The sequence below is a fragment of the Podarcis bocagei genome (assembly GCF_964188305.1).
Source record: "Podarcis bocagei genome assembly, chromosome: 4".
In the NCBI taxonomy this organism is placed as follows: Eukaryota; Metazoa; Chordata; class Lepidosauria; order Squamata; family Lacertidae; genus Podarcis; species Podarcis bocagei.
This window is the reverse complement of record NC_138128.1, coordinates 40,637,157-40,664,734: the sequence shown is the minus strand read 5'-3', so window position 1 is coordinate 40,664,734 and position 27,578 is coordinate 40,637,157. Positions and strand designations below refer to the sequence as shown.

Below are 27,578 nucleotides of genomic sequence, written 5' to 3'. Positions count from 1 at the left end.
TCTTGGCATCGCCGTGCAAGAAGGATTCCAAAAACAGGCAAATATTCTGAGGAAAACTAGAATATAAAAGGTCTAGACTTGTAGACTTGTTTGGAAAGACAAGGAAAGGCAAAGGAACTGGGTGTGCTGCACTTAGGTTTAGATGTTGAGCTGTTCAGCAATGGAACTAAACTGCCTAAGGAGGTTGCATATTTTCTTTCCTGAGAGACAGAAAGAAGGAACTTTCAAGGCTACTTAACATAAAAATGTCCAGCCCCTAAGAGAAGTTAAAATGATCTGTTCTGTTGGAACCCTTCCAATGCTGTGATTTTATGGTACAATACATTCATGACTGGCATTGTCCATAAGAAATCCAGTCACAGCAGACTTAACTTAAGCTTACAATAACTTATAATAAGACTAAACCTTAACACTATATACAGAACACCACACTAGAAGGAAAAGAGATAGAAAGAGAAAGTGAAACCCATGCTCGCTTCTGGCCTTACTTTTATAGTCAGCATGACCTTGACTGAAAGAGATAAGAGAACCAGTTCAAGTCAGCTGTACTCAGCTTCACTGAAGGAATAACCCAAACATCACCTTCTGCTTGTTTTTTTTCACACAGAGGAACTTCCAGGACACTCTTGAATTAAGTAGAATAAGAAAGATCTCTACACATCAGATGAATACTTTCTGCACTAAGAAATGCAAACTGACACTATCTAGCTCAGTATTGCCTACACAAGGCTTCCTCAACCTCAGCCCTCCAGATGTTTTTTGGCCTACAACTCCCATGATCCCAAGCTAGCAGGACCAGTGGTCAGGGATGATGGGAATTGTAGTCTCAAAACATTTGGTGGGCCGAGGTTGAGGAAGCCTGGCCTACACTGATCAGCAGCAGCTTTCTAGGATTTCACACAGAATATTCTCATAGCTACCCAATGTTGAAGAGAAAGATTTGGAAGTCAGATTCTTATGTTCTCATAACAGAGTTAGCACAATGGTGACTGCTCCCAGCACATTAAAATGAGGCATCTGATCAAGATCTGCATTTTAAAATGAGCTTAAAAAATATATTTGTAAATGTTTTGTATCTCTCATGCCAGGCAGAAACCAGCTGGGTGCTTTGGCAGATGTTTATCTTCCTAAACAGGGCCCCACTGATCTATAAGCAGGAGACGAGCGCCTCAGGGTTGTAAAAGGAAATTACAGGCTGGGAGCAAAGGTCACACTGACCATACAAATTACAGAATACAATCAAGCTGCAAAAACCCAAATTAAGAGTTGGTAAATAGTAAGTTTTATTGTTTAACAGAAGACTCGAGTCATATTTTCATAAGGTTAAAGGGCAAATGGGAACAGCAGCTGGCTGGGGAAACTGAAGAGGCTTCTCTTTGAAAAGGCCTTTCCTTCTAAAAATCTATCTACCGTATTTTTCGCACCATAGGACGCACCGGACCATAGGAGGGGGAGAACAGGGAAAAAAATTATTTTCTTGTTCTCCCCCTCTAAAACAAGGTGCGTTCAAGGTACATTTACCAGAGCTTGTGGGGCTGGCGGTGGGGGGAAGCGCTGCTTTCCCCCACTGCCAGCCTCAAAGATCCCTGAAGCCTTTGGAGCCCAGTGCCCCGCTGCCCTGCAGAGGTTTGCGCGCAGCCATCCCCAAGCCAGAACAGCGAGATGGAGCCCTCCGTCTCGCTGTTCTGGCTTGGGAACAGCCTTGCTAGCTTCTGCAGGACAGCGGGGTGAAGGCACCCCGCTGCCATGGAGAGGCTTTGCGCGCAGCCATCCCCAAGCTAGAGCAGCAAGACGCTCCGCAGTGCTCCGTCTTCCTGTTCTGGCTTTGGGCTTAGCGGCGCAGCCTGCATTCGCTCTATAGGACGCACACACATTCCCCCTTAATTTTTGGAGGCGGAAATGTGCGTCCTATAGAACGAAAAATACGGTATGTTATGTATGAAATATATTGGCTTAAATGTAATTATGCAAAGGATTTAGAAAAAAAATGTTAGATTCTTATCTTAGATTCTTATTTCATTGATGGTGTGTGAGAAGGTGAACCCAAGATCTCTGTTTAAGATAAAAATTAAAAATCATGCACCATCTGTTTTAGCCATCTGTTTTGGAGTGAATAGGGCAGCAGGGGCCAAAGGTTATCTGGTAATTAAGGTGCCTGGTCGAGGCAAATGTAAGATATATGGCTACTTGTTTGCCATTTATAGATAGAAGGAAATATAGCTCTTTGTCTCCCATAAAAGGTAATAGGAAATGGGTGTATCTTTTATGATTGGTTCTAGCAAACAGCCAATAGGAATTTCAACCAGGCTGATTGGACAGAGGCAGCCAAAGGAGGAGCAAGGGGGCTGGGCTGAGGGAATATAAGTGCTGGCCATCAGGGCTGAAGTGGGCAGAGCTTTGGTATCCATATACCACTGTGTCTCTCATTTATTTGTCTGACAAATAAATTATTATTTTAATTTCTCTATTGCTGCGTTGAATATTTCATTCCAGCTAAGCATTAACCACAAGCAGGGTGCTACAAAAACTTTGTTAGATTTACATTTGTCCTTATTCACCTTTAAACAAATGATCCCCATGAAAATAATTAGGCCAGAATAAATCACGGACACTTAGCTTTTGCAAATAAGTGAAGATTTTTACTTACAAAGTTTCAGAAGTTACAGCAAACAAGTCTCCGTCCATTGGCAGTAAAACGAAGAAGAAAAATGTTCCAAACTTGAAAAGAACTTGGTTTCATTGCAAAAATGGTAATGCAATCTTTGACTTAGCAAAGTTGCAGGCTGTCAAAATCTCTTTTGGAGAGATTCAGTTCACCTGGTGTTTCATGTAGCTCGGAGCCATGCTGCAGCTCCAGCTTGTTCCGGGAAGTAGGAGAAGAGAGAGCCTGCGAGAGCAGAGAAGGAAAGGCTGTTTGCTAAACTCTACACATTGGCAGCTTGAGCTCAGATTAACATATTCTGGAACGCAAATGTGAGTCGGCAGCTGTATAGCACAACACCAGGACCTTCCACATGCCATGCAGGTGCTTTACATGGCTTTTTATTAAATGTTTACTCAAATGTAAGCCCAACTACATTCTATAGATATTACTCTTAGGTAGGTGTGGATAGAATTGGAGCCTTCTTTAGTTTCACTTTCTCCTTGGCTTGTTAGCTACTGTTAGCTAATTATGTTCAAGTAGGAACCTTGCCTTGTCTCTAAAGAAACTTATTAGCTCTAGGACTATCGGCGTTTTGTGGAATTATTACATCAGCGAGCTAGAAAAGGTGGAGAAAAGGAAACATTAAAGGGAGAGGGCATTATTAGCTTTCTACGTATAGCAATAGGAGGAGCAATAAGAGGTATGAGAAGACTTTAGTAGCTGAAAGACCTTTCTGGTCAAGTTCCTATCTGGTTTCTAAACCTTTCCTAAAAGAATTGAGCAAGTGCTGAGCTCCACCCCCCAAAAAAACCCATCCAAAGTTAAAAATGTTAGTCATCCACTGTTTCCCATATTATAACATTTTTAAATGGTTCTTTGATTTTGTGCATGCCAGTAGGAAACTGGGATTTCATTTTGGGTCTATTTCCAGGACTGCAATGAATTGTTTTGCAGAATATACAGTAGGTGGAGTTTAGTAGACTCACCTTATGATTTTTGTGTTCAGATTTCTTTATTCAAACCTGACAGGATTAAAGTGAATTTCTCCATTCACTTATCAATCTATATTGCAATATGCAGTACCGGAAACAGTAAATTTAGCTTGGTCAAGATTTTAATATTTATTATGCCTAATCAGCTCAGCCAGGATAAGTTTAAGTCATTCCAAATATATAAGTTAGTTTCTTTGGATAGAGTCCCATAATTAACATTATTTAGTTGAGCATGTTGATTTGGTTTCTTGACTTTCGGGTATTGAAAACTGCGTGGAACTATTGAGAAATCACAGGCTTCCCAAACACCAACCTGTCTCTCTTGGGAGGGTATTTAAATTAAACTCAGGTTTTCTCTGTTTATGCCAGGGGTTGTCAACCAGTACCTACTGGCACCAAGTTGCCTATGATGGCTTCCCCTGGGCAAGTCTCTAGTCCTAGAAAGTTATGGGGCAAAATGTGCAGATACCTTCTAAGTGATTTCTGTTAAATGAGAGAGGTGTGGCTACCATGTGCATTTTTCCTGCTGCTAAGAAACACTCCCTCTTGCTATTAAACAGCAATGGCATCAGAATGTGTTGCATGTATGATCCCCACAACAATCAGGACCAGCAAGACATAGCTTGCAAACTATGTTCCTAGTTCGAATCCTGTTTTTTTCTGTCTTAATGTAGTTGTGCACAATGGTCCCAACCCTTACAAACAGCTTGCAGTCTTGGTTCAAAAGTGCAATTGGCCTGTATAATCCAAAAGACATGAAATCCGGTTTTGGAATGTCCATCATCCTGGACCACTTCCATAACTCTGGAATCCTACCCCCACTATCCAGGATGCTACTGACCACCATCAACTGGGATGGGAAACCCCAACAAAATGAAATTCCTGCTCTTTGTAATTTATTCATAGAGGGATGGAAGTTTCTTCTGCTTCTGTAACGTTTTGCAACAGATTTTGCAAATGCGGATTTTGGGCTCTCTGAGAGTAAGGTAAAGGTAAAGGGACCCCTGACCATTAGGTCCAGTCGTGGCCGACTCTGGGGTTGCGGCGCTCATCTTGCTTTACTGGCCGAGGGAGCCGACGTACAGCTTCCGGGTCATGTGGCTAGCATGACTAAGCCGCTTCTGGCGAACCAGAGCAGCACACGGAAACGCCATTTACCTTCCTGCCAGAGTGGTACCTATTTATCTACTTGCACTTTGGCATGCTTTCGAACTGCTAGGTTGGCAGGAGCAGGGACCGAGCAACGGGAGCTCACCCCGTTGCGAGGATTCGAACCGCCGACCTTCTGATCGGCAAGTCCTAGGCAGTAATTGTGAGGTCTGGTAAAAGCTCAGAAAATGACCAGGTCAGAAATTCTTTTACATCCCTCCCCTGTTCAGTTTCTGTTGGCAATTTTGTTTTCTCAAGATCCTCCATTGCGATCTGCAGGGCCTTTGCTGCCAGTTGAAATTTTCTGTTGCTGCTTGAGGCTTATTTCAAAGGCTTCATTAGCAGCCTTCAATATGTGTTATTCCCTCCCCCCTCCTGACAACTCAGTTATTTTAGTCTCAAGGGGCTTTATAAAGCTAATCCATTGTGCTGTTAAATCCTGTTTCAATTGTCTTATGCACCATTAGGAGAAGCTGCATTCTCTGTCATCTTTCCCTAACTGGCAGCTATGGTGGGCTCTACTCCTTGACTGTGTGACTCAACTGCTGCTGAAAGGATGTCCATATGCCCTGTTTAACCCTGGACAGTCCCTCCAAGGTACATGGGCACTTCTCCACAATCCAACAGTAGTTTGCAGTGATAGGAGACGACATCTCTGCTCCTTGTGGTTGGAGCTGAATGAATGATGGCTGTGGGGGAAGCATTGCTGGGAGCTGCAGGGTTTAAGCTTTCTTTTTAGAAAGTTTTTTTTATGTGTCGTGGAGGCTTCTTTCTTTTACGGCACTCAGGGTAAGGCTTTGGGGCTTTTTACCACTGGAGGGTTTTGGTCTACCTCAATCCTTAATAATTGGAAATTGCAATATCATTTTTTAAAAAAATTAAAAGGACAATAAGGAAAGGGGAAAGCAGGAGGGGATGAGTAGCACACAGGTCACCTAATCACATTATACCTTGCCATAGGTATTATATTTCAGTTTAATTATTTCTGCATATACTGTATATAGGCATGAGCACATTTTATGCAAAATTGTCTTTTGGTGATTTTCTTTCTTATGTAAGCAATGAGAAAGTGGTCACTATACACAGAAGATTTAAAATAGATATTCAGGCTTCTTTCTGCATCTATTCTCTGGTTAATCAGAATGTGCTTGCATTGGCAATGCTTAGGTAAAGTAGATTTTATCTCCTAGTTCAAGACAGAGCACTTTGCTCTAGCTGCTATCAGGCTGCTCACACACCGTGTCTGTAATCAGCTGGTGCCATTCATAAGGATTTAGCTGTGATTTCTGTTACCTTCCAGGGACTGGGAAATGGAATTTTTCCAAAGGCTGGAGAAAGCCCCATTACAAGGGGCAAGGGAACAGGAGAGGGAGGGGGCACCATATAGGAAAGTGACCTGCTGCTAAATCCAGGTCATTGGTAAATGTTGCTCATCCAATGAACAAGTTGGAATTATATTCTCCTCCCGATTGCAAGGTAATGAAAGCTGATACTGAAAGACCGTGCATCCAAAAGCTCTGCAAAGTCCATCTTGGAAGCAGCATCTGCAGGGAAAGCATGTGTCCTTTAGGCAATAGTGATTAACTGTTCATAGTTTATCAGTTAATTGCAAGCACAGAAGTTGGACAGCACGTTATTGACAGGGGGCAGATGTAGAGTAACAGAAGCAAAAATTATAGGAAACTTGAGGCTTACTTAACCCTTTCCCCATTTTTAAGTGTCCATTTTGGGATCTAATCTCACCGCATCACTCTGTTTTACCCAGTTGCAAAAGAGACATCAATGTACATAGCAGCCTGCCCTTCTAAATAATATTTTGACTGAAGAGCATCCCAAGCGAGTGCCACCACTATAGTGCAGTGGGCAGTGTGTTGTTCTGTCAAAATTCAAAATGCTGCTCAGCTACAATGCCTCTTGACTAGTCACAGTCTCCAAGCCTAACCTATCACAGAGCTGATGTGAGGATCAAGGGGCTAAGGAGAACACAGCCATATATACTAGTCCTGAGCTCCTTCTAGGAAGGGCAGAACTAAACAATGCAGCCTCTTTATTCCTGGGATTGAGGTGAGGTGGGCGTGACTGTGGCCCTCCAGATAGTGTTGGATTCTCAGTTCCTATCAGCCCCAGCCGGTGAGGAATTATAGAATAACATTTTGGAGGACAGGTATTGTAGCTGTAGAAGTGCTAGCAAGGCGAGAACAAGAAGAAATGGAGGGCAAGAGATGTTGATTTTTAGAGGAAAACAAACTTTTGGGTCAAAACACCTTATGATAAGACATTCTGCGAAAACCGCTCACTTCCATGTCCGTTGAATATAGAGGTCCTTGAAATAGTGCTAATTTTGAGGAAACAATATTGCTTTCTTGAGGGACTGCAGCCCAGCAGGCAAAACTGAGGTGAAGGCAGGAATTAAAACAGAACAAGTCCCCTCCCTCAGTGTGCTGTTCTGGGTTTTATTCCTGAGTTTCCCCCTGAGCCAATTTCAGGGTGTGTGAGGGGAACAAGAAGGGAGGAGGAAAGCCCCATTTGGAAGCCCTTGCATAGGGGCTCTGTTGTTGGGGTTCGTTAGGTGAATCCTGCCCAGGGATAGAGCTCTCCAGAACTCCAGGAGCAGACAGGGCAGTGTCAATCCAATTCTGCGTGGCAGTGCTGGTAACACAACTGAATGAGAGGGAGCACACCAGCAGTGCCTGAACAGAAAGCAAAAATCCTTTATTGTACACAGTACAGAATGTAATGCAGCTTTGCAGGAGATATATTATATAGCCCTGCTCAGGCAACAGTCATTTCACATCAATCCTCAGATTAACCCTTTCTGCACTATAGACTTCCCATAACCAATTAAACAAAACGAAACCCACTGTTTTGGTTAAGCCCTGGGGCATAATTTGGGGGTGGGGGGCGCTGCAGCTGACTTTGCTGCTGCCCTGTGCTTTTTTTGACAGGCCACGTGATACTTTCTGGGGAGAGTTGCTGAGTCGTCTACAAAGAGTTAATCTTCATACTTTAAAAAAGAAGAAGTGAAGTTAGTCAAAAACCCAAACAAAGTTATCAAAGCAGAAAGAGAAATCCTATACAGCATTTACAACAAAAATTGGAGTCCGCAGGGAAAGATGCATATTTGGGTCAAGCACGGTACAGGTGCATGCTGAACGCAGCTCGCAGCAAGAAGAGGGGGAATTTCTGAAGGATCCAGAGATGTTTTACATATAATGATCAACTCTGACCAATTCCCCTTCCTCTCTGATTTTTCTTTCTTTTTTTTTACAAACCCAAGTTATATATATATATATATTTTCCTTTTTAAAAAATCCTCTTAAAATATGCAACTTGCATGAACTGAAGGAGGGTAATGCAACTTACAGATGAAGCTAAAAAATATGTCTGTATACACATCTTGCACCTCTCTTGCTCGCAAGCCTAGGGAGAACTGGAAAAGGTAGTTCAGCTGTTACAAGACAATGCCGCCACACGGTCAGGACTGCCCTGCCTGGGAGAAGTTCAATGGCTGGAGCTGCCTTGTATTATATACATACAGTCCCCAGTTGCAGGGAAAGCCAAGCAGCCTGCATTTGCTGCTGCTGCGCGGGAGCATACTCTGAATGCAGAGCACACTGTACAAACTGTCCTGGACAGCATCCACTGCAGAACAGCACAAAGCAGATATGCACACGGAAGGGCAAGGGACTCCACCTCCCACCCCGCCGCCGCCAAGCTGCAGCAACCTTCGCGTTGGCGCTGCTGGAAGCAAAAAAGGAGCAGCTCAGCTTTGCCAAAAGCTGGTTTTGCCTTAAGATACAAAAACCTACAAAAAACCTGGTTACAAATGTTGCCCCACAACATAAAAAGAGTTTTGGCCGAGCCCCTGACTTCCCCTAAAAGCAAGCCATCCATGCGCAGCCTTGCAACAGAGGGGGTGGCCAAGTGCCTGTGTGGCTCATAGGGATCTGGTAGGTTAAGTGCTGTCCTTTATGTTGGGTTTGCTTATTATGGACCAAAATTATTATTATTATCATTATTATTATTATAACACAAAACAAATAAAAATAATCAGAAGGAAAGGCTTCCTCAGATTGAAGAGCTGTCGACTGAGAACCCAGAGGGGCTGAGCTAATTCAGCCATGCCAGGAGAAGCACCACACTAAGCCCTGACCCATCCGAAAAGGGCTTACGCTGCACTGGCTCCTTAGCATCCGGGAGCCCTTTCCATTATACAAGGTAGATACAAGGATTGGTGATTGTTACATAGCGTATTTTCTTGACATTTGCTAATCACACACTGTCTATTCAAGTCCTGTGAACATCTTTTTGTCACACACGACCCTAAGCAACCGGGCCCAGAAGACACCCCCTGTTGCAAGTCCCTCCCCAGCTGTTCTTCACGGTGGCAGCCGAAGCGATCCGCAACAGGAGGCCCTACTCACTAGCCATGCTACCGTCTGTCTTCAAGGTGGAGGGCCGTTAAAAGTATTTTAGGCTCTTCCGATAATATTTGCAAAGAGCAGTTTTATGAACAGCAGAAATTCTTTACAAAAAAACCAACAAAAACAAAACATGTTTGCCCTTATTTGTTGGAACCGGAGTCTCTTAAGGTCAGCATTCAAGCTGCCCGGTGAGTCAGTAAGCAAAGCCCTCGGCGTAGGGGAGGTTGCTGCAGTGATCCAGGTCCAGGAGGTATGCGGAGTTGTCTTCAAAGTGTGTCAGAGGTAAGGTGTCATCTTCATTCACATGGCAGTCTGGTTCAGCTTTTAAGAAGGGGCGCTGATTGTCAGGGAAGGCCATGGAGAAGAGGGCATCGGGGTCACAAACAAACTTGTAGACATACCGCTCTCCAGCCACCTTAAAAAAAGAAGAAGGGCAATACAGGTAAGGAAGGTGCAGGTATGTATGACTGCATATATGGATGGATGGTTCAATTGCCATGTGAAGATGGATTAACAGGCAGGAAGTTATGCAGGAGAGACAGGAAGTGAAGAGTCATTGTTATAGCAGTTGTAACATGTTCTTCAGGGGTTTCTTTCTAATTGTTACTGCCCTTTATTACTTTTCAGTAGCAACATAACTTCTCAAAATCTGTTGTGAAGAAAGAGTGCAGAGCATGTGCAAGCAAGCGCCTTTCAAAAACCCGGCTTTTTATTTTATCCTTTCTAGGATATTCATACAAGTCTGTAAAGCATTATAGCTAGGCTGTGTGAGAGCTGAAATTCTACAAGAACATTGCAGAAGTGTAGGCTGCAGTATATTAGTCATCATGAGAAAACCATTCTTTTAATTAATTAATTAATTTGAAGGATATTTCTAGCTCTTAAGCTGGCAAAAATAGACTCAAAAGTATGCCTGGTGAAATCTCAGAACCTGAAAGTGGGATGGGCAGGATATATACTGAATGAGGGCAAGGCTAAGTGTGGTCTGCCGTTGTGCAGGAAGATTTTTGCACAGAGTACACAAAGGACTTGCAATATACATCTTTCAAAAGGAATAAACTGGAGGAGGTGACATAATGTAAGGAAACAGGGTTGCTGTGGGGTTGGGGCACAGTTACTTATGTCATAATATATTTCTTAGTGTTTAAGGTGCCACAGACTCTTTGAAAAGCTTTGCTAAGGTGACAATGCAGAATTGGAATGGCAATCTCATAGGCTGCATTCTTTGAACAATAGTGCCTGCTGGGGTTCAGCCCATGTCACACAACCTTCAGAGAAGCAAAGAAAACAAAAGTAAGCCTTGACAAGCTACTTGGGAACTTCAAGTCAGGTTTAGATGTGGTGGAGTTTGTCAGTTTGCATTTCTTAGTGCAGAAAGTATTGATCTGATGGGTAGCGATCTTTCCTATTCTAATTAATTCAAGAGGGTTCTGGAAGCTTCTCTGTGTGAAAGAAACAAGCAGAAGGTTCATGATGTTTGGGTTATTCCTTCAGAGAAGCTGAGTACAGCTGGCTTAAACTGGCTCTCTCATCTCTTCTGTCAAGGTAATGCTGACTATTAAAAATAGACAAGAAGGAGCCTGGGTTTCACTTTCTCTTTCATCCTCCTGAGGTGGTGTTCTGTACATAGTATGTTTAATGTTAAAATAACTTATAGTAAGTCTAAACCTTAAGTTTAAGTTAAGTCTGCTGCAACTGGATTTCTTATGGACAGTGTCAATCCTCAATGCATTGGATTTGTGACCATTATGCTCATTTGTGTTTAGTAGCAGTAAAACTCTGCTGGATGAACTATTAATTGCCTTTGGTCTATTTTTGGGGAATCCTGCAATGTGTTTTTACTCTGCTAACTATACACTGGAATCTGCCCTAGATCAATAGTGAGTAGAATGTCAATGACAGAGTTCCTGCAGAACTGTAACTGATAAAGTGTTACAGACTTTGCTTTTAGACAATGTAGTATATACCTAACCAAGCGACTTCAAACATCAAAAGAAATACTACGGAAAAGGTCCCAGGGAGGGTACTGAGAAATCTCAGGTGCAACAAGCAGCAGGGAGTGGCTCGCAACACTCATTAAACTATGTTCCATGCAACAAATGCAATAGATATTAGTGTGCTATTGGATGGAGGAAGAGAAGAATCTCGTCCTCCTCACACACAACATAGTATTGCAGCTTTAGGACTGGGGAAATTAAATGTAGACGGTGCAAAGAAATGAAAAATCAATTTGCTTTTTTGCATGCTGTAAACTGATTGTCTGGAAATGCCCCAAGAAATGGTGTGCTGGCTGTCTTCCCTCCAATTAGGCAGATGGAACAGGAGGAAGAGTGGTCCTGAAAAGTAAGCCATAACTGTGCCAAAGACTGTTCCTTTGCAACCACACAGCTCTCACGTACCAAGGATGTTCAGAGGAAGGAGTGGGCTGCTCACCTTTTGCATTATGCCTTTTTCATAGTAGTAGCGAAGAGAACGGCTAAGCTTGTCGTAGTTCATTGCCGGACGATTCTTCTGGATCCCCCACCGACGAGCTACCTAAGAAGGTGAAGAATACAGCCATGAAGCTCTGCAGTGCTTGTCAAGTGTTTTGGCATATTGGTTGGAAAGTCTTTGTGATCAAGCCCCTCCCTCTAGAGGAGACAGAAATGCCACCAGCAAGGCCACAGGTTCTGAACTACAGTTGTACCTCTGGTTATGTACTTAATTCGTTCCGGAGGTCCGTTCTTAACCTGAAACTGTTCTTAACCTGAAGCACCACTTTAGCTAATGGGGCCTCCCGCTGCTGCCGCGCGATTTCTGTTCTCATCCTGAAGCAAAGTTCTTAACCCGAGGTACTATTTCTGGGTTAGCGGAGTCTGTAACCTGAAGCGTATGTAACCCGAGGTCCCACTGTACTTTTATGCAGGCCTAGGTTGGGTGAATCAAATAGGGCCCTGGGATCTTCCAGGGGGCCTTACCATGACACCTAAGAAGCCACTGAGCCTCCTTGGGCCCCCTTGGTCATGAGGAGGTGAGGGGCATTGCCCTTTCCTCCCTTGAAAAGCACAGAGTTGAATAAGGAAGTTGGAAAAGTGATACTCCCCCCCTCCCCTTTCAGCTCTATGTACTTTTCAAAGGCTCAGAAAAATTCTGCTGGATCCACATTTTACCCAGATCCCTTGGGAAAGCAAAATTTGTGCATGCATGCTTTCTGTTTGTAAAGAGGGAGGGGAAATCCAAAAATCCACATGTGTCCATAGGCCTAAAAGACTGGAGGATTCCCCCCCCCCCCCCCACTTAGCATATAGTTAACAATTGCTTCTTGGTGCTTCACAAAGTCAGGGACAACCAGCCAAACTTTGCTGGCCAGGGCACAGAGTATCGACCAACAGACCATTAGCATGTCACACTTTTTGACTTCAATGGAAACCATAGCCAGCAAGGCATGACCAGGAAACCCAACAATGCTGCAGTGAGTGTGTTCCTAATGAGTTGCAAGAGCACCGACTCAATTCTAATATGATTCTGGAGCAGTCGTGTGGAGGGGATTACTCATTTTAGCTCTCTTTGGGAGCAGGTTCTGATGACATAAGCCTGCTGCCAACCAACCCACTGTTTCCCAGGGGATTTCTGGAATGGACAATCTGCAAGGCACTCAGAGAAGATTAATGGGATTTCCTTGCACTAAGTGCACTGAGGCAGCTTGCATCCACCTGAGGCAACGCAAAGGCCCAGAACAGCAGTCCGAGCCAATACACAGGGTGTTTCCAGTGGCCTCAACAGCTAAGCAGATACCTACATTCGTATGGTGCACCCGGTCAGTTTGGTTTCTCATCAGAGCAAAGAAAGAGGAATGGAGATGCAAGGATCAATTAAATAGGTACACCATCCTCAGAGAAAGCAGCACCCTGCCTCACTGCAGCTCCAACACAGAGAAAAGCCTCTACTTCCCACTACCTGCCTCTCTGCCCCTTCTCCATCTATTATGGGATTTCAATTAAAGCTCCAGGAAAACCTCCAACATAAGTGACATCTTGCTCCCCTTCGCACTCAGCCTTTTCTGCCCTGCCACCCTGAGCACAGCTCATCTCTCGTACCCTGAGGAGGAACATGTCTGGAGCAAAGCACAGCAGCACGCATACAGCAGTGCTTAGCAAGTTCAACAGCACACCAGTTGCCGCAGTGTCAAAAGGAAGAAAAAGCACAAGAAGCTCTTGCTGTGTTGTTTTAAGGCAACAGAGAGCAATAGGCTTCTCAGTATCGCGGGGGACTGAGCCTCTCTTAACAGGCTCCAGGATGGAAGCATGTTCGGTTACATTTTGCATGTTCAGACACAAGTTCTTTGCATATGGATGTAACGACAGGAAGAGAGCAGAGAGTGCGTTGCCAATGCACAGATTCCAAGCAGCCCTGGAGCTGCTGTTACATAATCATCTCTCAGCACACGGGCTTTGATTACGCGGTAAGAGCTTCCTCTTGCTGCTGCACAACAGGGCACAGAAAGCCACAAACTCCTCCAAAGCCCCTCATCCTCTCACTGGACCATAGGGTCAGAAAGCAAGGTCTCTTAATAGCCTTTTGATCATATAAGAGAGCCCACTTCCACTTACTTGGGGCAGACTTCATCGAGAGGAGAGGCTTCAAATGTATAAAGCTTTTCACCTTGTGTGCGTGGGGAGCAGGGCCCTGCGATGTGGCTGTGCATCTCTCACTTGCGCTCCTCTGGCGTACTCGCCAAAGGAAAACTGCCAGACAGCGCAAGATTCATGGCTCAAGCATTTCCAGATCAAAGCCATGCCTTTTCCTAATGGAGAGGGAGTGAAACGGCCGACTCTCACAGACCTCTGACTAGAGGGGGGGGGTGCTGCCAAATTGTTGTTTGAAAAACCACAATTTCCATGCCGAGTGTACTGTATATTATGGATAATTACCCACCATGCACTGCCTGGCTCAGCTGTGCAGCTGGTTTCAATTATTAGTCAAACAGCTTCCTTCTCTGTATCATTCAGCACAACCCAGCACACCACAAGATTCCTCTCAGTAATTTCAAGGGTTTATTTACAAAAACCAGTGTCTCCACAGGGCGACGACACAGCAAAGCCTACTCAGCAGCAGAGGAAATTAGCAGAAAGCCTTTCTGCAAGGCACAACCAAGTGTCTGAAGCTTAATGAGAAAAGTGGGGCGTGGGGGGGGGGGGGAGAGGGGGATGCGGTAGAGGGGAAGTAGGGGGAGAGAGAGGAATGAGCCAATACGAATAAAATTGGAAGCATAAGAAATCCATCGCTAAAAATATATGTGTTAGGAAGCTCATATGTGTAATGGCAAAAAATAAGATGTGTTATGTTGTCACAAAGTAATTTAATACCTGCAGTGATAATGCATAATGAACAATATGAAAGACAAAACGCTGAAAATACAAATAGACAAAAATACAGCAGGATCGCCGAAGAATGGATGTTTTGAATTATGGTGCTGGAGGAGATTCTTGAGAGTCCCATGGACTGCGGGAAGATCAAACTTATCCATTCTGAAGGGAATTGGCCCTGGAAGGACAGATCCTGAAGCTGAGGCTCCAATACTTTGGCTACCTCTTGAGAAGAGAAGACTCCCTGGAAAAGACCCTGATGTTGGGAAAGATTGAGGGCACAAGGAGAAGGGGACGACAGAGGACAAGATGGTTGGACAGTGTTCTCGAAGCTACCAGCATGAGTTTGACCAAACTGTGGGAGGCAGTGAAAGACAGGAGTGCCTGGCGTGCTCTGGTCCATGGGATCACGAAGAGTCAGACACAACTAAATAACTAAACAACAACACAGCAGGATCATGTAGAAACCAAGATCAAGGTCTTACTATCCAATGTGAGTCTCTGTTTCCTGATTTCATCGCTATGAAATGTTTTCTTTGTGTTTTGTATCAATCTCAGTCTACTTAACCAATTTAGGTTATCTTTATTAATGAAGAAGCACACCAGCAAGAAAAATAAACACACCAAACTGTTAATCAGTGATGGTGCTTCAGGTATTTTACCTTTTAAAAAGGAAGTGCATATTCCCAGTCATTGAATATGACCTGCAAAAACAAACTACTCTTTCAAACTATAATGAAAAATATTGTTATAGTTTATGATTGCTGCAGAGCTGCAAAATTTGACATGCAGCAAACACACATTGCAGCCTCTCTAAGAATGCTGAGAGCAATACTTTTCAACCATAACTGATTAACAAATGGGTAGCTTTTTTTTGGCCTTCCCACTGATATGTTCCCCATGAATAAGAATTGTCCGAAATGGGTGAATGAACTAGCCTCCCATCAGCATTTTTTCAGAACATTGAGAAAATAGCTCAACTGCATTGATGGACTTCTGAACAATTCTATCCCTATGAGGTCGCTGTATATCTTGGTCTTCCATTTATTTTATATATCCAGTGTCTTTATATTTTGTTCTACTCACTGCATATTATTGCTGCAGTTTACCAATCACATGGTGGACCAAGAAGCAGAACTGTTTTTCACGTTACAGTGTTTAGCTTTATATTTATTTGTTTAAAAGGGGGTAGACTTCTTGTGCCTCAAGTTATGAGAAAAGAGGCACATTCTCTGTACCTGCTATCTGGGGAGCTGTTATGGAAAGCCAAGTAAGCTGTGCCAAAGGACCAGGAAGAAAACAACATGCAAGAAATGGATCCTGGCTAGACTCTGCATTATGTGCTGTCTACTTACTTTTTACATTTGCAAATTTTGATTGCTTTTTATATCGTGTACATTTGTAAAACTAAAAACAACTCACCCATAACTTTCCCTAAAAGCTGATGAGAAGCAAACAGCAAAACAAAAGAACAGAAAAAATAAACAAAGCAGAAATCGGTACGGAAAGAAAAGGGTAATGGATAGCTCAGCGTTAGCACTCAGCACCTGCAGGTAGATGGTGGGACCTACATATCCCCAGTGAGTCCCACACCCAGACCCTTTATCATCCAAAGATCAGAATCCAGTCCCTGACTATGTGCTATATTTCAGAGAAGTTTCATGAAATCGGGGAAATTTTCCTGCTCTAAGCTTGGAGCTGGTGGTTGCAGGGGCAGAAGATAAACCCTGACTCCCCAACAGCTCAGAGCTTTGGGGTGTGTGGAGGTTGGCTCTGCCAATGGATTATATGCCACTTGGTTCTACTCAAAAGAGACCCACTGACATTAACGAACATGACTTAGATCCATTAATTTAAACAGATCTACTCTGGATAGCAAGGGATACAGGTGGCGCTGTGGGTTAAACCACAGAGCCTAGGACTTGCCGATCAGAAGGTCAGCGGTTCGAATCCCCGCGACAGGGTGAGCTCCCATTGCTTGGTCCCTGCTCCTGCCAACCTAGCAGTTCGAAAGCATGGCAAAGTGCAAGTAGATAAATAGGTACCGCTCCGGCAGGAAGTAAATGGCATTTCCGTGCACTGCTCTGGTTTGCCAGAAGCGGCTTAGAAGCGGAAGCTGTACGCCGGCTCCCTCGGCCAGTAAAGCAAGATGAGCGCCACAACCCCAGAGTCGGCCACGACTGGACCTAATGGTCAGGGGTCCCTTTACCTTTACTCTGGATAGCATTTAGTTAGGTACAACCCTCTGTGCCTTGTGTTCCGAAACTGAACACCCAACAGGTATAGGAGCAATTCCCCACATCGCTGACTCCCCAATGGTTCTGAGCTACAGGAGGAAGGTTCCCTGCTTGCTCTGCCTCTGCGCCCAATGGGTGCTCCAATCTCAGGGCACCCATCAGGTGCAGATACAGGCCCCCACCTCCCCTTTCCACCTTGGAGATGGGAAACAAAGGCTTGCTATAGTGCTGCGCTTGCACCCACCAAGAGTAGAATCCAAACAAATTTCAGGTTGGGGCTGGGGAAAGTGCAGGGTTCATCCCTTCTCCTCTGTAGCTCCAGGATCTGAAGGAAGCCTCAGGCTCATCTTGCACATCAGAGCCCGCCTCACATTTTGCACTCGGGCCTCCCTCGGCATGAGATTATCAGACCCTGCCAATGCTCTTCTTGCACACCAAGACTGCAAGTGGAGTCCCACAACTTCCTCACCCCACCTGGTTCAGAGTCAAAGCCACTTTTGAGAAAGTGTGCAGGGGCCCCAGTATGAACTGAACAGAACGTTTTGTTAAGACAGGCAGTGTCTAATAGGTTGCAGTCGTGCTCCAGAATCAGAGCCTCATACAAGGTGCATTGTGTTTGGTCTAATCCAATTGCATTTTATCTCTAATAAGGTTATAAAACCACACTAGCTGGACAAGATCTTCTGAAGACTGAAAGACAACCCAAGCAGTTAAGACAGGGAGCCATTGCTGGCAAATAATCAGGCCCGGGAACAGCCAAACTAAGCAATTTTGTGCTCAACAGGTTCAGCAAGAAATGTGGAAGCAGAGCCTTGTGCCATCTGCTGCTCTGCAGTTTCCCCATCTGACCTTAATGTGGACCGGGAAAGAATGAACAAGCAAATAAATAATAAGGCCAGAAATGGCTTCATTTACAGCAGGCATCCCCAACCTTTGGCCCTCCAGATGTTTCGGACTACAATTCCCATTATCCCTGACCACTGGTCCTGTTAGCTAGGGAACATGGGAGTTGTAGGCCAAAACATCTGGAGGGCCAAAGGTTGCCTATGCCTGATTTACAGCATCTCTGCCCACTGTTGCAGCCCTGGACATTGAGTCCTGCCATGGGCAACTTGGAGCAAGTTAATAATGAGGACTCAGAGAGGAGATGGATATACTTGTGCCCTTGCCAAGTTGCCACATGAAATGCCTGCCTAGTGCACCACTGCTCAGCAGTGAATGAGGCAGATTTGGAAGTTTCATTGGAAGCACCAACAAGAGGTACCCTGTTTATGCATAGTGGGCAAAAGGTGACATTGCACACTTCTACCATGGGTAGATATAGGAACTGTCACCACATCGGGTGCTGATGCATCTCTGCAAGAGGGCAATGCTCAGTCAGCATGGCACACATCATTGGTATTTTCTCTTGGGAGCACTTGTCATGCCATGTCCCTGCCTCAACAGGCATCATTCCAGGTTGGGTGCGCCAGTATCAATGAACTGCAGCCATTGTGTCCCACCAGGCTGACTTACAGAAGCTCCTGAACAAGCATCTGGGTTGCTGGCTACCCTGCAACTGGTCCTGAACCACTGCTATTCGATTCTCAACATCAGTCATTTTAGACAGAAAAGGACAGTTGGGAAGGAATTAGGACAAAACCACCCACTTTTTGCAATCTTTCTGGTACATGTCCAATTTTAGCACCAAGGAAAAACACACACACCAGTTTCCACCATAAGGCTGAAGTCATCACCAGCCCTACTCCACAACCTCTGTGCCCCCTTCAGTAAGCCAGACCCCAAACCTTCCCACTCTGGCAGGTCTCTCCTAGTGCTACTAGGCCCTCGGGTTAAGTGGCTTGGTTCAGAGGTCAACAGAAGCTAAGCAGCAGTATTTCACATCATCCAGCCTAAGGTCTCATCCAGCTCCCTTCTCCCAGTGACACTTTCATTCGAACTTCAAGCATTTCATCCTCTGTTACATTCCAGTAGGCTTCCAGCCATTCTGTCAGCTGAAATTCAGACCTTTTGTTTTGACAGTCAGTAAATTAAAAGTGCAACCGTCACAGCCATTTTGGAGGCTCACTCTCAGATTTCTTTTACCTCTTCTGGCTCAATCAGCTTGAACTCCATGCCCCTGCCAGTCCAGGCGATGAAGTGAGCATTGGCTGGGTCGTCGAGGAGTGTGACGAGGAACTGCCACAGCTGGAGCGACCCTCGCCTCTGGTATGGAGGTCCTTCACGATATACTGTGGGTTCTTGCTTCACTTTACCTGTTCCCAACAACGGAAACACACACCAGTTAGAACTGACATCCCAAGTGCTCAACCTATCCCCTGCTGCAGTTTCCATTAGCTTCTGAAGGTCTGAAAGAAGCCAGGTGAGCGAGAAAGTGGCTACACATCTGGCTGCAGATGCTTCTTTTTTTTAAAACTCCTTTCCCCATGAAGCAATATGCTATATAGGCAGCTGAATGTGAAAGCAACTCTGCACCTGGCTGGCAGCACTTCCTTCATAGGCTTTAGCATCCAATTGATTGGCACTTAGCTCCACTCCTGGAGCCCTATGTCTTGCAGCAAATTTCCCCATAATGTTCAGCACAAATGAGGTAGATCTTATTGAAGCCCATGGGCGAATTGGCTAATTAGTGGCCAATTCTGACCTCTCTAGAGTTCTGCAAAAGCTCTTCACCCCAGACAAGCCTAAGTGGACAGTCCCTTACCTTCCATCCTCTCTGGTACAACGCAGGTGTCATCAAAGTAGAGCCGGGCATCTTTCTCATAGGGGAATCCTAGGAAGATAAAATACACATCTATTAGCTCACCACAAATTCTCTGCAATGTATTGCACTTGAACACACACACACACACACACACACACACACACACACACACACACACTATTAAGCTGTTCCTTCCTGGACGGTTTGATTCGCTTCATTGCATTGCTTGTTGGCAGCAATGGCAGCTACTCAGCCATTCATTAAAAGCAACAGGTAAGGCCTTGAAATACTTATTTGCAAATGTGCCAGCTGCTGCTTCTGCCAACTCCATGGGCTTGTCCAGACAGAAAGTTCCCACATAGTTGGTTTCACACAGAAGTGCTAAACCGCAAGTGGAGCAAAGAGTACTGCAAACAAAGTACTGAGAAGCTGGTTTTCTTGCACTGCAGTCCTTCACTTGAACTCTGTCACCTGCACTGCCTCTCCCCATCCCCAGGCCGGCATTTAGACTGGCTGGGACAAGCATGGGGGTCTGCGCAGAAGCACCCCAATGTTGCTTGCAAGAGCTATCAGCATGTGTGGCACTCAAGAATACCCTAAAAAAACAAAAATCTAAGAACACCCTAGGGTTGCTTTTTATCGTTATTGATTGGATCTGACCAACCTCTAAGGATCTGACCAAACTCTTAAGCAGTTTAAACTGCTTTTAAAAAAGAAAGAACCTTCCCATGTGCTCCAACTGCATTGGTTAAGTCTCACCAAATGTCTACACTGCATTTCATCATATCACTTTAAAGCTGTCAACAGATTTCTGTGTCCATGGATCAGCTTCCCTGTTACGACTCTTGTGGGTCTAGTTCCAGTTCAGCACAGACTGCAGGGTAGCTGTGCATTTGCAACAGAGGGAGGGATGCGCAGCAGCAGCAAAACACTTTCACTTTATTTTCCTACTTATAGCCATTTCCACTAGTCAACAATTTTAACAAGCAAACACCAGTGGCTGTATTTTTATTTATTTACTTAACTACATTTATATCCCAGTTTTTCTCCAAGGAGCTGAGTTATGGGTGACTGGTTTTATGGCTGAGTGGGGATTTGAACCCGTCTCCCAGGTCTTAGTCCAACACTCTTACCACTACACCAGCCACGCTGGGTAAGGCTTGGAGGACAAGCCAGGCTTTGCCCATTTTGCTCACTGATGATACTGGACTCTCCATCCACCCACCCCCTTTGATCAACTTGCAAGTGCTTTGCCAGTTCAAGTGAGGCTATGTGTAACCGGATCCACCACCTGCCTTGCCAGAACACTTGCAAACTGACTAGAAGAGGGATGGGAAAGCTGTTGGACCTCCAGCTCCCCATTGGTCCTATCCAGCATGGCCAACCGTCAGGGTGATGGGAGTTGTAGTCCAACATCTGAGAGGCCTCCATGTTTCCTATCCCTGGACTAGAGAGGGAGGGAGGGATCCTGGTGTAGGTTGCTTCCTCCAAACAGATCCAAGAAGCAGTTTGAAGGATCCGATCCTGGAGACTACAAAAATGTTACATGCCTTATTTGGAAGCTGGTTTGAAAGCAAAATCTTTCATTGACATGTAACCTCTAGTTCTGTACTATGAAAATCACAATCAACAACTTGCTATGAAATCCCTCTTTTGGATAAAGCATGGCCAATAGATCCACTATCCTTCCAGCTATGGTCATTATCACAGTTAATGTGACATGAAGGAACGCTTCACACAAATATGATTTGTGTGTATGTGCAAACCGCTTTAAAAATGTGACAAATACACATGGATCTGTTTTGCCACATTTATCAGCTAGGCCAGTGTGCTGGGACTTGATCTTGTTTATTACAATTATTTCCTATGTCACTTCAATCACTCCCCTATCCAGGCACTGAGTAGATCCAAACCTTCTTCGTACTTTATCAGTAAGATCGCCATTTTCAGTACACAGCATGGAATACATGCCAGTGTAGGAAATTTGCCACATGTGGAAGAGCCCTTGGCTATCATTGTAAGGGCAATGATTAGATGAACCCACTCCATTCAAACCATGCCAAAATGGGCTTGCTGCTTCAGGGTGTAGCTACTGAGTTTAAAGATAGTTCTCTCCTGTGTATCTGTATACGTGTGAGAGAGACCCTTCTTGCTCAGATAAAGTTCCACTGAAGTCAGGTGTTTAGAGCCACGGTTGCAGCTGGCATTGCCACCTAATGTGCCAAAGGAGGAGGCAGGAAGGAACTTTGTGGGTAAAATGGAACGAGCCATATCTGTGTCCAAGGAAGGAAATGGGTGAAAGAGATATTGAATTTCTAACAGGCCCGAAAACAGCTCTGTCAATCTACTTGCCATTCTGTGAAGCTCCCATCAGGCCCAACAAGTATGGCCAATGTCCAGAGAAGATGGGAGCTGCAGTTCAACACCATCTGAAAGGCTACAGGTTCTTCACTCCTGCGGTAACTCGACCTTCTCCAACCTGGTGCCCACCAGATGTTCTACAACTCCCACCAAACCCAGCAATTAGTCCAAAACATCTGGAGGGCATCAGACTAAGGGGAAGCAGAGTTACAGCAAATCAACGAAGACTTAGCAGGAGGCAGATAACATCACAATCTGAATAAAACTGGCTTCCCCAGTCCATTTAAAGTTATGGCATAAATACATAATTAACAGCTGCAAGATGACATACGTACTCTTGGCAACTGCCGATTTTCTGCTAGGGATGGGTAGGAGCACTTACTATCTGTGAAGATCTAACACAGAACTCAGCGGATTGAAGAAAGCTCAGCGTGGCTGAATTTTGTTGCTGAGACAATCAGTCTTTTCGATCAGTGCTCCATGTGGGTTGATCTTCCCCAGAGTTTGCTGAGCAATCAGTACACCTCAATTAGGGCAGTGAGTTTCACAGCACCAGAAGAGTCAGGAAAGAGCCATAAAAACAGGCTCAGAGATAGTAAGAGGAAGACGGGAAATGCCTAGAGCACAAAGAAGTCCCTGGTTCAAACCTAACCACTGAATTCACTAGGTGAGCACCAGTGTGGTGCAGTGGTTAGAGCACTGGGGAGACCTTGGTTCAGATGCTCATTTGGACCAGTCGCCAACTCTTAGCCTAACCTACCTCACAGGATTGTTGTGAAGCTAAAAGGGAGAGGGGATCCTGCAGACACCACCTTGAGCTCCTTTGAGGACAGCAAGATGGAAACATGATAAACAAAAATGAACAAGTGGTCTTAGGCAAGCCATTCTCTTGCAGCCTTGCCTCCCCCATCATATAGCCCTAGGCTGCTGTAAGGATCACAGAAATAAAGACCTCTCAACACCCTTAAGCTCTGTAAAAATGCTTGAAGTGTCTTGCTATTATTAAATTTCCTGGCACCAATTCCTTTAACGTCGTCTCTTATGTTACAGCAGAAGGGCCTCTAAGCAGAGGCATGTAAGCCAGCACTTCTGGTTTCATGGGAGAAGGTGTTTCCCTTTCACTTCCTGCTGGGATAATCACATCTACATTCCTTTCCATTTTACCTCATATGTGCATAGACATACATAAGCGTATACATGTAACTCAGCCTTGGTCAACCTGGTGCTGTCCAGCTGGCTGCACCTGATGGGACTTGTAGTCCAAAATTTATGGACGGCACCAAGTTTGTGAAGGTTGTTGTACACCCTGACTCCCCACTTACCATCATGGCTGTTGGGGAAGTAGCCTCCTCCTCCTCCTCCTCCTCTTACATATGCTGATTGACAGTTAGGCACTTCTGAAATAAAGATGGAATTGGGGTTAACACCACCCTGAACCGAACACACTTCACTTCTTCTCCAGGTTAAACAGTGGACAGACCAATGAAGAAAATCCCCAGTGCACCAATATCTAGGTTTGCAAGATTCCACTTGACAGTTTCTCGGAAATCCAGCATTTATTTTTACGATTCTCCAGTAATGCTTCTCTGAATGTTTCGCAGGGTGCATCCTCCATCCAGATTGGAAAGAAATGTATTTCTGCACCATTACTTTTGAAGGCTGCAATCCCAAGCTGGGAGCAAGCCCTACTGACAACCATGAGACTTGTTTCCAAGTAAAAATATATAGTGTTGCACTGCAAGGCTTTCCAAGGGCTTTCTAAATGTACCTTGGAGTGGGCCCAGGTGGGATTTAAAATCAGACGGAAACCATGCACAAATTATTATGCATCCAATTTCTACATGTCTGCAAGCCCCACAAACAGAAGGAGGTTCTGTGAAAATTCTCCACAGCTGGATTCTGATAACAGTCTGTGCCACAGAGGCTGCTGCAAAACTCACCAAGTGGAGACCCTGGTTATCTGTAGAATCCAGCCATGTGGTGAAGCACGTTTTGCCTGGCCCCAACAATGCAACTGTAGATGCATAGCAAGATCCACATTTCTGTGTGCCAAGATCCTATAGGCTAAAGTGATTCATGGATGGGAAACCTGGAGCCCTCCAGACATTGCTGGTGTGCAACTCCCATAATTCCTGATGGCTGGGACATGCTGGCTGGGGTCGATGGAAATTGGGAGTCCAATGACGTCTGGAGAGCAACAGGTTCCCCAACACTCTTCTACATGGTTTTAAGGTTGGCACACAGACTACATAGGTAAACCCATTGTGACACAAATGGTAGTCCGGAAGCAATCTCTGAAGTGGAAGACTGGGCAATGTGGTTATCCAAAAACAAATATATAATTTTTGAAGGTCTGATGCTTCAACCTAACTCACATTAGCAAGTCAAAGTAGTAATGGAAGAGAAACCTGAGCATATGGTCTAGTCCTGTCTACACTCCCTGCCAGTGGCTCTCCAGAATCTGAGGTAGAGGCCATTTCCCATCACTTGCAACTGACTCTTTTAACTGAAGATGGCAGGGATTGAACCCATGACCTTTGCACTCACAGCAGGTGCTTTGCCACTCAGCTACAGCCCCTTCCATGAATTCCCCCTCATCTGAGAGGCCGGACTTCAGATGCAAACTATTTCTACGCTTCTGCCATCCATCAATTATTTTTTTTCCACCTACTGGGATTTGGCATCAAGAGACAAGATGAATCAACAGCTAAATAGGAGATGACCTGAATTTGTGGGCAATAACACGATCCCTTGAAAAATCAGGTACATCATATTGTTCCTGGAAGCTGTAATACAATCCCCTTTGCTGCTGCAGCTGTCTCTCCCGAGAAGGCAAAGCCTTTCCAAGAGCATGTGAGAAAATAACTTAATGAACCTGCAGGAGAGGTTGGACACACTGAAAAAGTCAAGCTTAATATTTTGCATTCCCTACGTGAGAAGCAGGGAAAGGGGGGGAGCCTTTAACTTTAGATCTTTCCCCATCTGTTCCACCCAGCCTCCAAGAGGTCACAGTATTTTTAGGCCTAAGGCGATTTGCAGATATGTAGTGGGCCCTGCACCAACAGCAGCTGCACAATCTAAAGTGATCAGGCGCCCCCTCCTCCTTTCCCCCTGCATGTCCCAAGGTGAGTGCTCAGCTGCAGGTTCCTAGCTGCTCCATGGAGCCGGTCGCTTAACACTAGAGCTGCCAGAGAGAAGATGGGAAGACAAAGAGCTGCTGCAGAGAAAGGTGAAAAGCTGCATTCCCTTCCCTGCTCCACTTCCCACACCAGTAATGCCTTTCAGATTATGGAAGCTTAGTTTCTCTGCTACATCTGTTGAATGCCTGATTTTAACATTTGCCCCCCCCCCCCAAGCCAGAAAGAGATAATCTAACATTCTAAGTAGGTTAAACGCTGCCACAATAGACAGCTGCTCCACCCTCTCCCTTTGCTAGAATGTGAAGAAAACAGCGGAGCTTTAAAGGAACAGGAAAAAGGGGTGGGGTTTCAGAAAACTAACATGGGAGGAGCCTGGTGGAATGTCTAGAACAGCCTTTCTCAACCTGTGGGTCCCCAGAGGTTGTTGAACTACAACTCCCATCACCCCTAGCTAGCAAGGCCAGAGCTCAGGGATAATGGGAGTTGTAGTCCAACAACATCTGGGGACCCACAAGTTGAGAACCACTGGTCTAGAACAAATGCATACTGTAGGTGAGACATCTCTCATAACCACGCAACGGCTCACCGGTGCCCGCATTGTTGCAAAGGAAGGATGTATTCTCCAAACTGTTGGGTGATCCAACAAGCACAACAGGATTTATTCCATACTCCAAGGACTGCCTGAAGATTGGACCACTGGCTGCACCAGGATAAGGAACCTGTGGTTCTCCAGGTGTTGTGGGATTCCAGTTCCTATCAGCACCAGCTAGCAAGGCCAATGGTCAGGGATGGTGGAAGACGGAAGTCCAACAACATCTGGAAAGCCACAGCGTCCCCCATTCCTGGGCTACAGAGCGACTACTGTTCACTAAAGCTGTTTTATGCTCTTGATGAGATGTAGTGGGAACAAGCCAGCCTTTGCATGTGGCTAAGAGGGATTCAAGTGAATTGACTCACCTGAATCAATGCAGTAGTCCTGGGGCTCTTGTTTGATTCCCATTGGAGACTGGAACCCATGCCTTGGGGGCCCTGGAATGCCTGGGACCCCGTGATCATAGAGCGGGTCGTGGTATTCCTGCTTGAATCCCTGAGGAGGATGGGCAGCTGCTGGAACAATAGGCTCCGACATCTGCCTGTGGTAGACAGGGCGATTGTCCCCAGAAAGTCCTGGCTGAGGATATGGGTGGCAAGGTTCAGACATCTGTCTCTGAAACCTTGGTGGAAATATGAGGGAGAGAAAGAGGGAGAGAGTTATAATCACAGTTAACACACTCCAGACCCACTACAGCCAATGTGGTACCTCCAGATGCTGTAGACCATAACTCCCATCAGCCCTGGCCAATATGGCCAATGGTGTTGGGAGCTATAACATCTAGAGAGCAGTGCCTTGGCTACCCCTATTCTACAACCTTCCCTCAGGCTGCACTCCCCTGAAAATGGAGCAGTTCTGATGCTGAACTTTCATTTCAGATGCAGAATCATTTCTTCAACAGCCCACCATATGTAGCTTACAGAAATCCATATTTAACACCAAGAGTTCTGTGCAATATAGCAACAACCATCTGTTATGAAGGGGTGGAACCCCAGTTGGGGTGTCTGTGATAGCATGACCAAACTGGAGGCATACAGCCCTGTCCGCATGCAAGGAGCCAACATCTGGATCATTTGGTGGGATAACAAGTGCTCTGAAAAGGAATTCTGCAGCAAACGGAGCTGCAGGCTGCTGTTATGGCACTTGAGGATATGCCCACAGAGGAAGTGCTATAAGGAGCTGGAATGAGACTAGAGGTATCTGCTCAGCTTTGCATGCAGATTGGCAGCACTTGCAAAACACTGCACCATGGGCTTTGTAGCTGCTACCAATCAGCAGCACCTGCAAACTCCCTTTGGCCAGTCATTTTACTTGCCCCACACCTGACTTAATATATGACAGCCCTGGGGGACAACATCACGATGGAGCAGCCTTAGAACTGATCAAGCTAGACCATCAACTGGGCAAGACAATCTCCAGTGAGAGGAAGAAGCAGCTTGCCCTTTGCCAAAGAACAGGAACAGGACTATTTCACTATGGCTACGTTTCAGTAAACCAAACAAGTGGTTATGTAATTTTGAATCCACTCAGCAATCTATGAATGCAAAGTGGCTGCTAATCTGTCTATAAGGCGAGGGATTAAAGCCTTTAACTCTCCATGCAGGAGAAAATGTGTGTGCTTTCTGAAATGCTTTGAGGCTATATGGAACACACAGAGGCTCAACAAAGCAGAGCCCTGGCAGGAGAGCAGCAACACTCATCCTCAGATCTAAGATCTTAACAGAACACCTATTGACAGAATGCCACTCTGGCCTGGGGGCTTTTCGGTGTCTTGAAAAGGGTTTGGAGATAAAAGGAAAAGAGTCATTTAGGAAGAAATTACTCTTAAGTGCATGTCCAGATGTTAGCTTAGCTTCCTGGAGTGGACCAGATTCTTGGTTGGATTCTTAAAAGGATGGGAAATGACTTGAAATAGGCAGGACCATTTTCCATGGATGCCTCCATTATTCACAGGAACCAGCTGTGGGGACTGTATAGACCAAGGTTTCCC

At 45.2% G+C, this 27,578-nt stretch overlaps 1 protein-coding gene across 1 annotated transcript in view; it reads right to left on the bottom strand.

The window, feature by feature from the left end:
- Positions 1–7,472: 7,472 nt before the first annotated feature.
- ETV5 (ETS variant transcription factor 5) overlaps positions 7,473–27,578 on the bottom strand; it is a 40,946-nt gene continuing 20,840 nt past the window's right edge. The window contains exons 8-13 of the mRNA XM_081192667.1: positions 25,954–26,210; positions 23,179–23,253; positions 19,496–19,564; positions 18,877–19,046; positions 11,643–11,744; positions 7,473–9,624 (exon numbers count right to left, since the gene is read on the bottom strand). Coding sequence (XP_081048793.1) covers positions 9,403–9,624; positions 11,643–11,744; positions 18,877–19,046; positions 19,496–19,564; positions 23,179–23,253; positions 25,954–26,210 — 895 coding nt within the window. The 3' untranslated portion in view covers positions 7,473–9,402. The remainder of the gene's footprint in view (positions 9,625–11,642; positions 11,745–18,876; positions 19,047–19,495; positions 19,565–23,178; positions 23,254–25,953; positions 26,211–27,578) is intronic.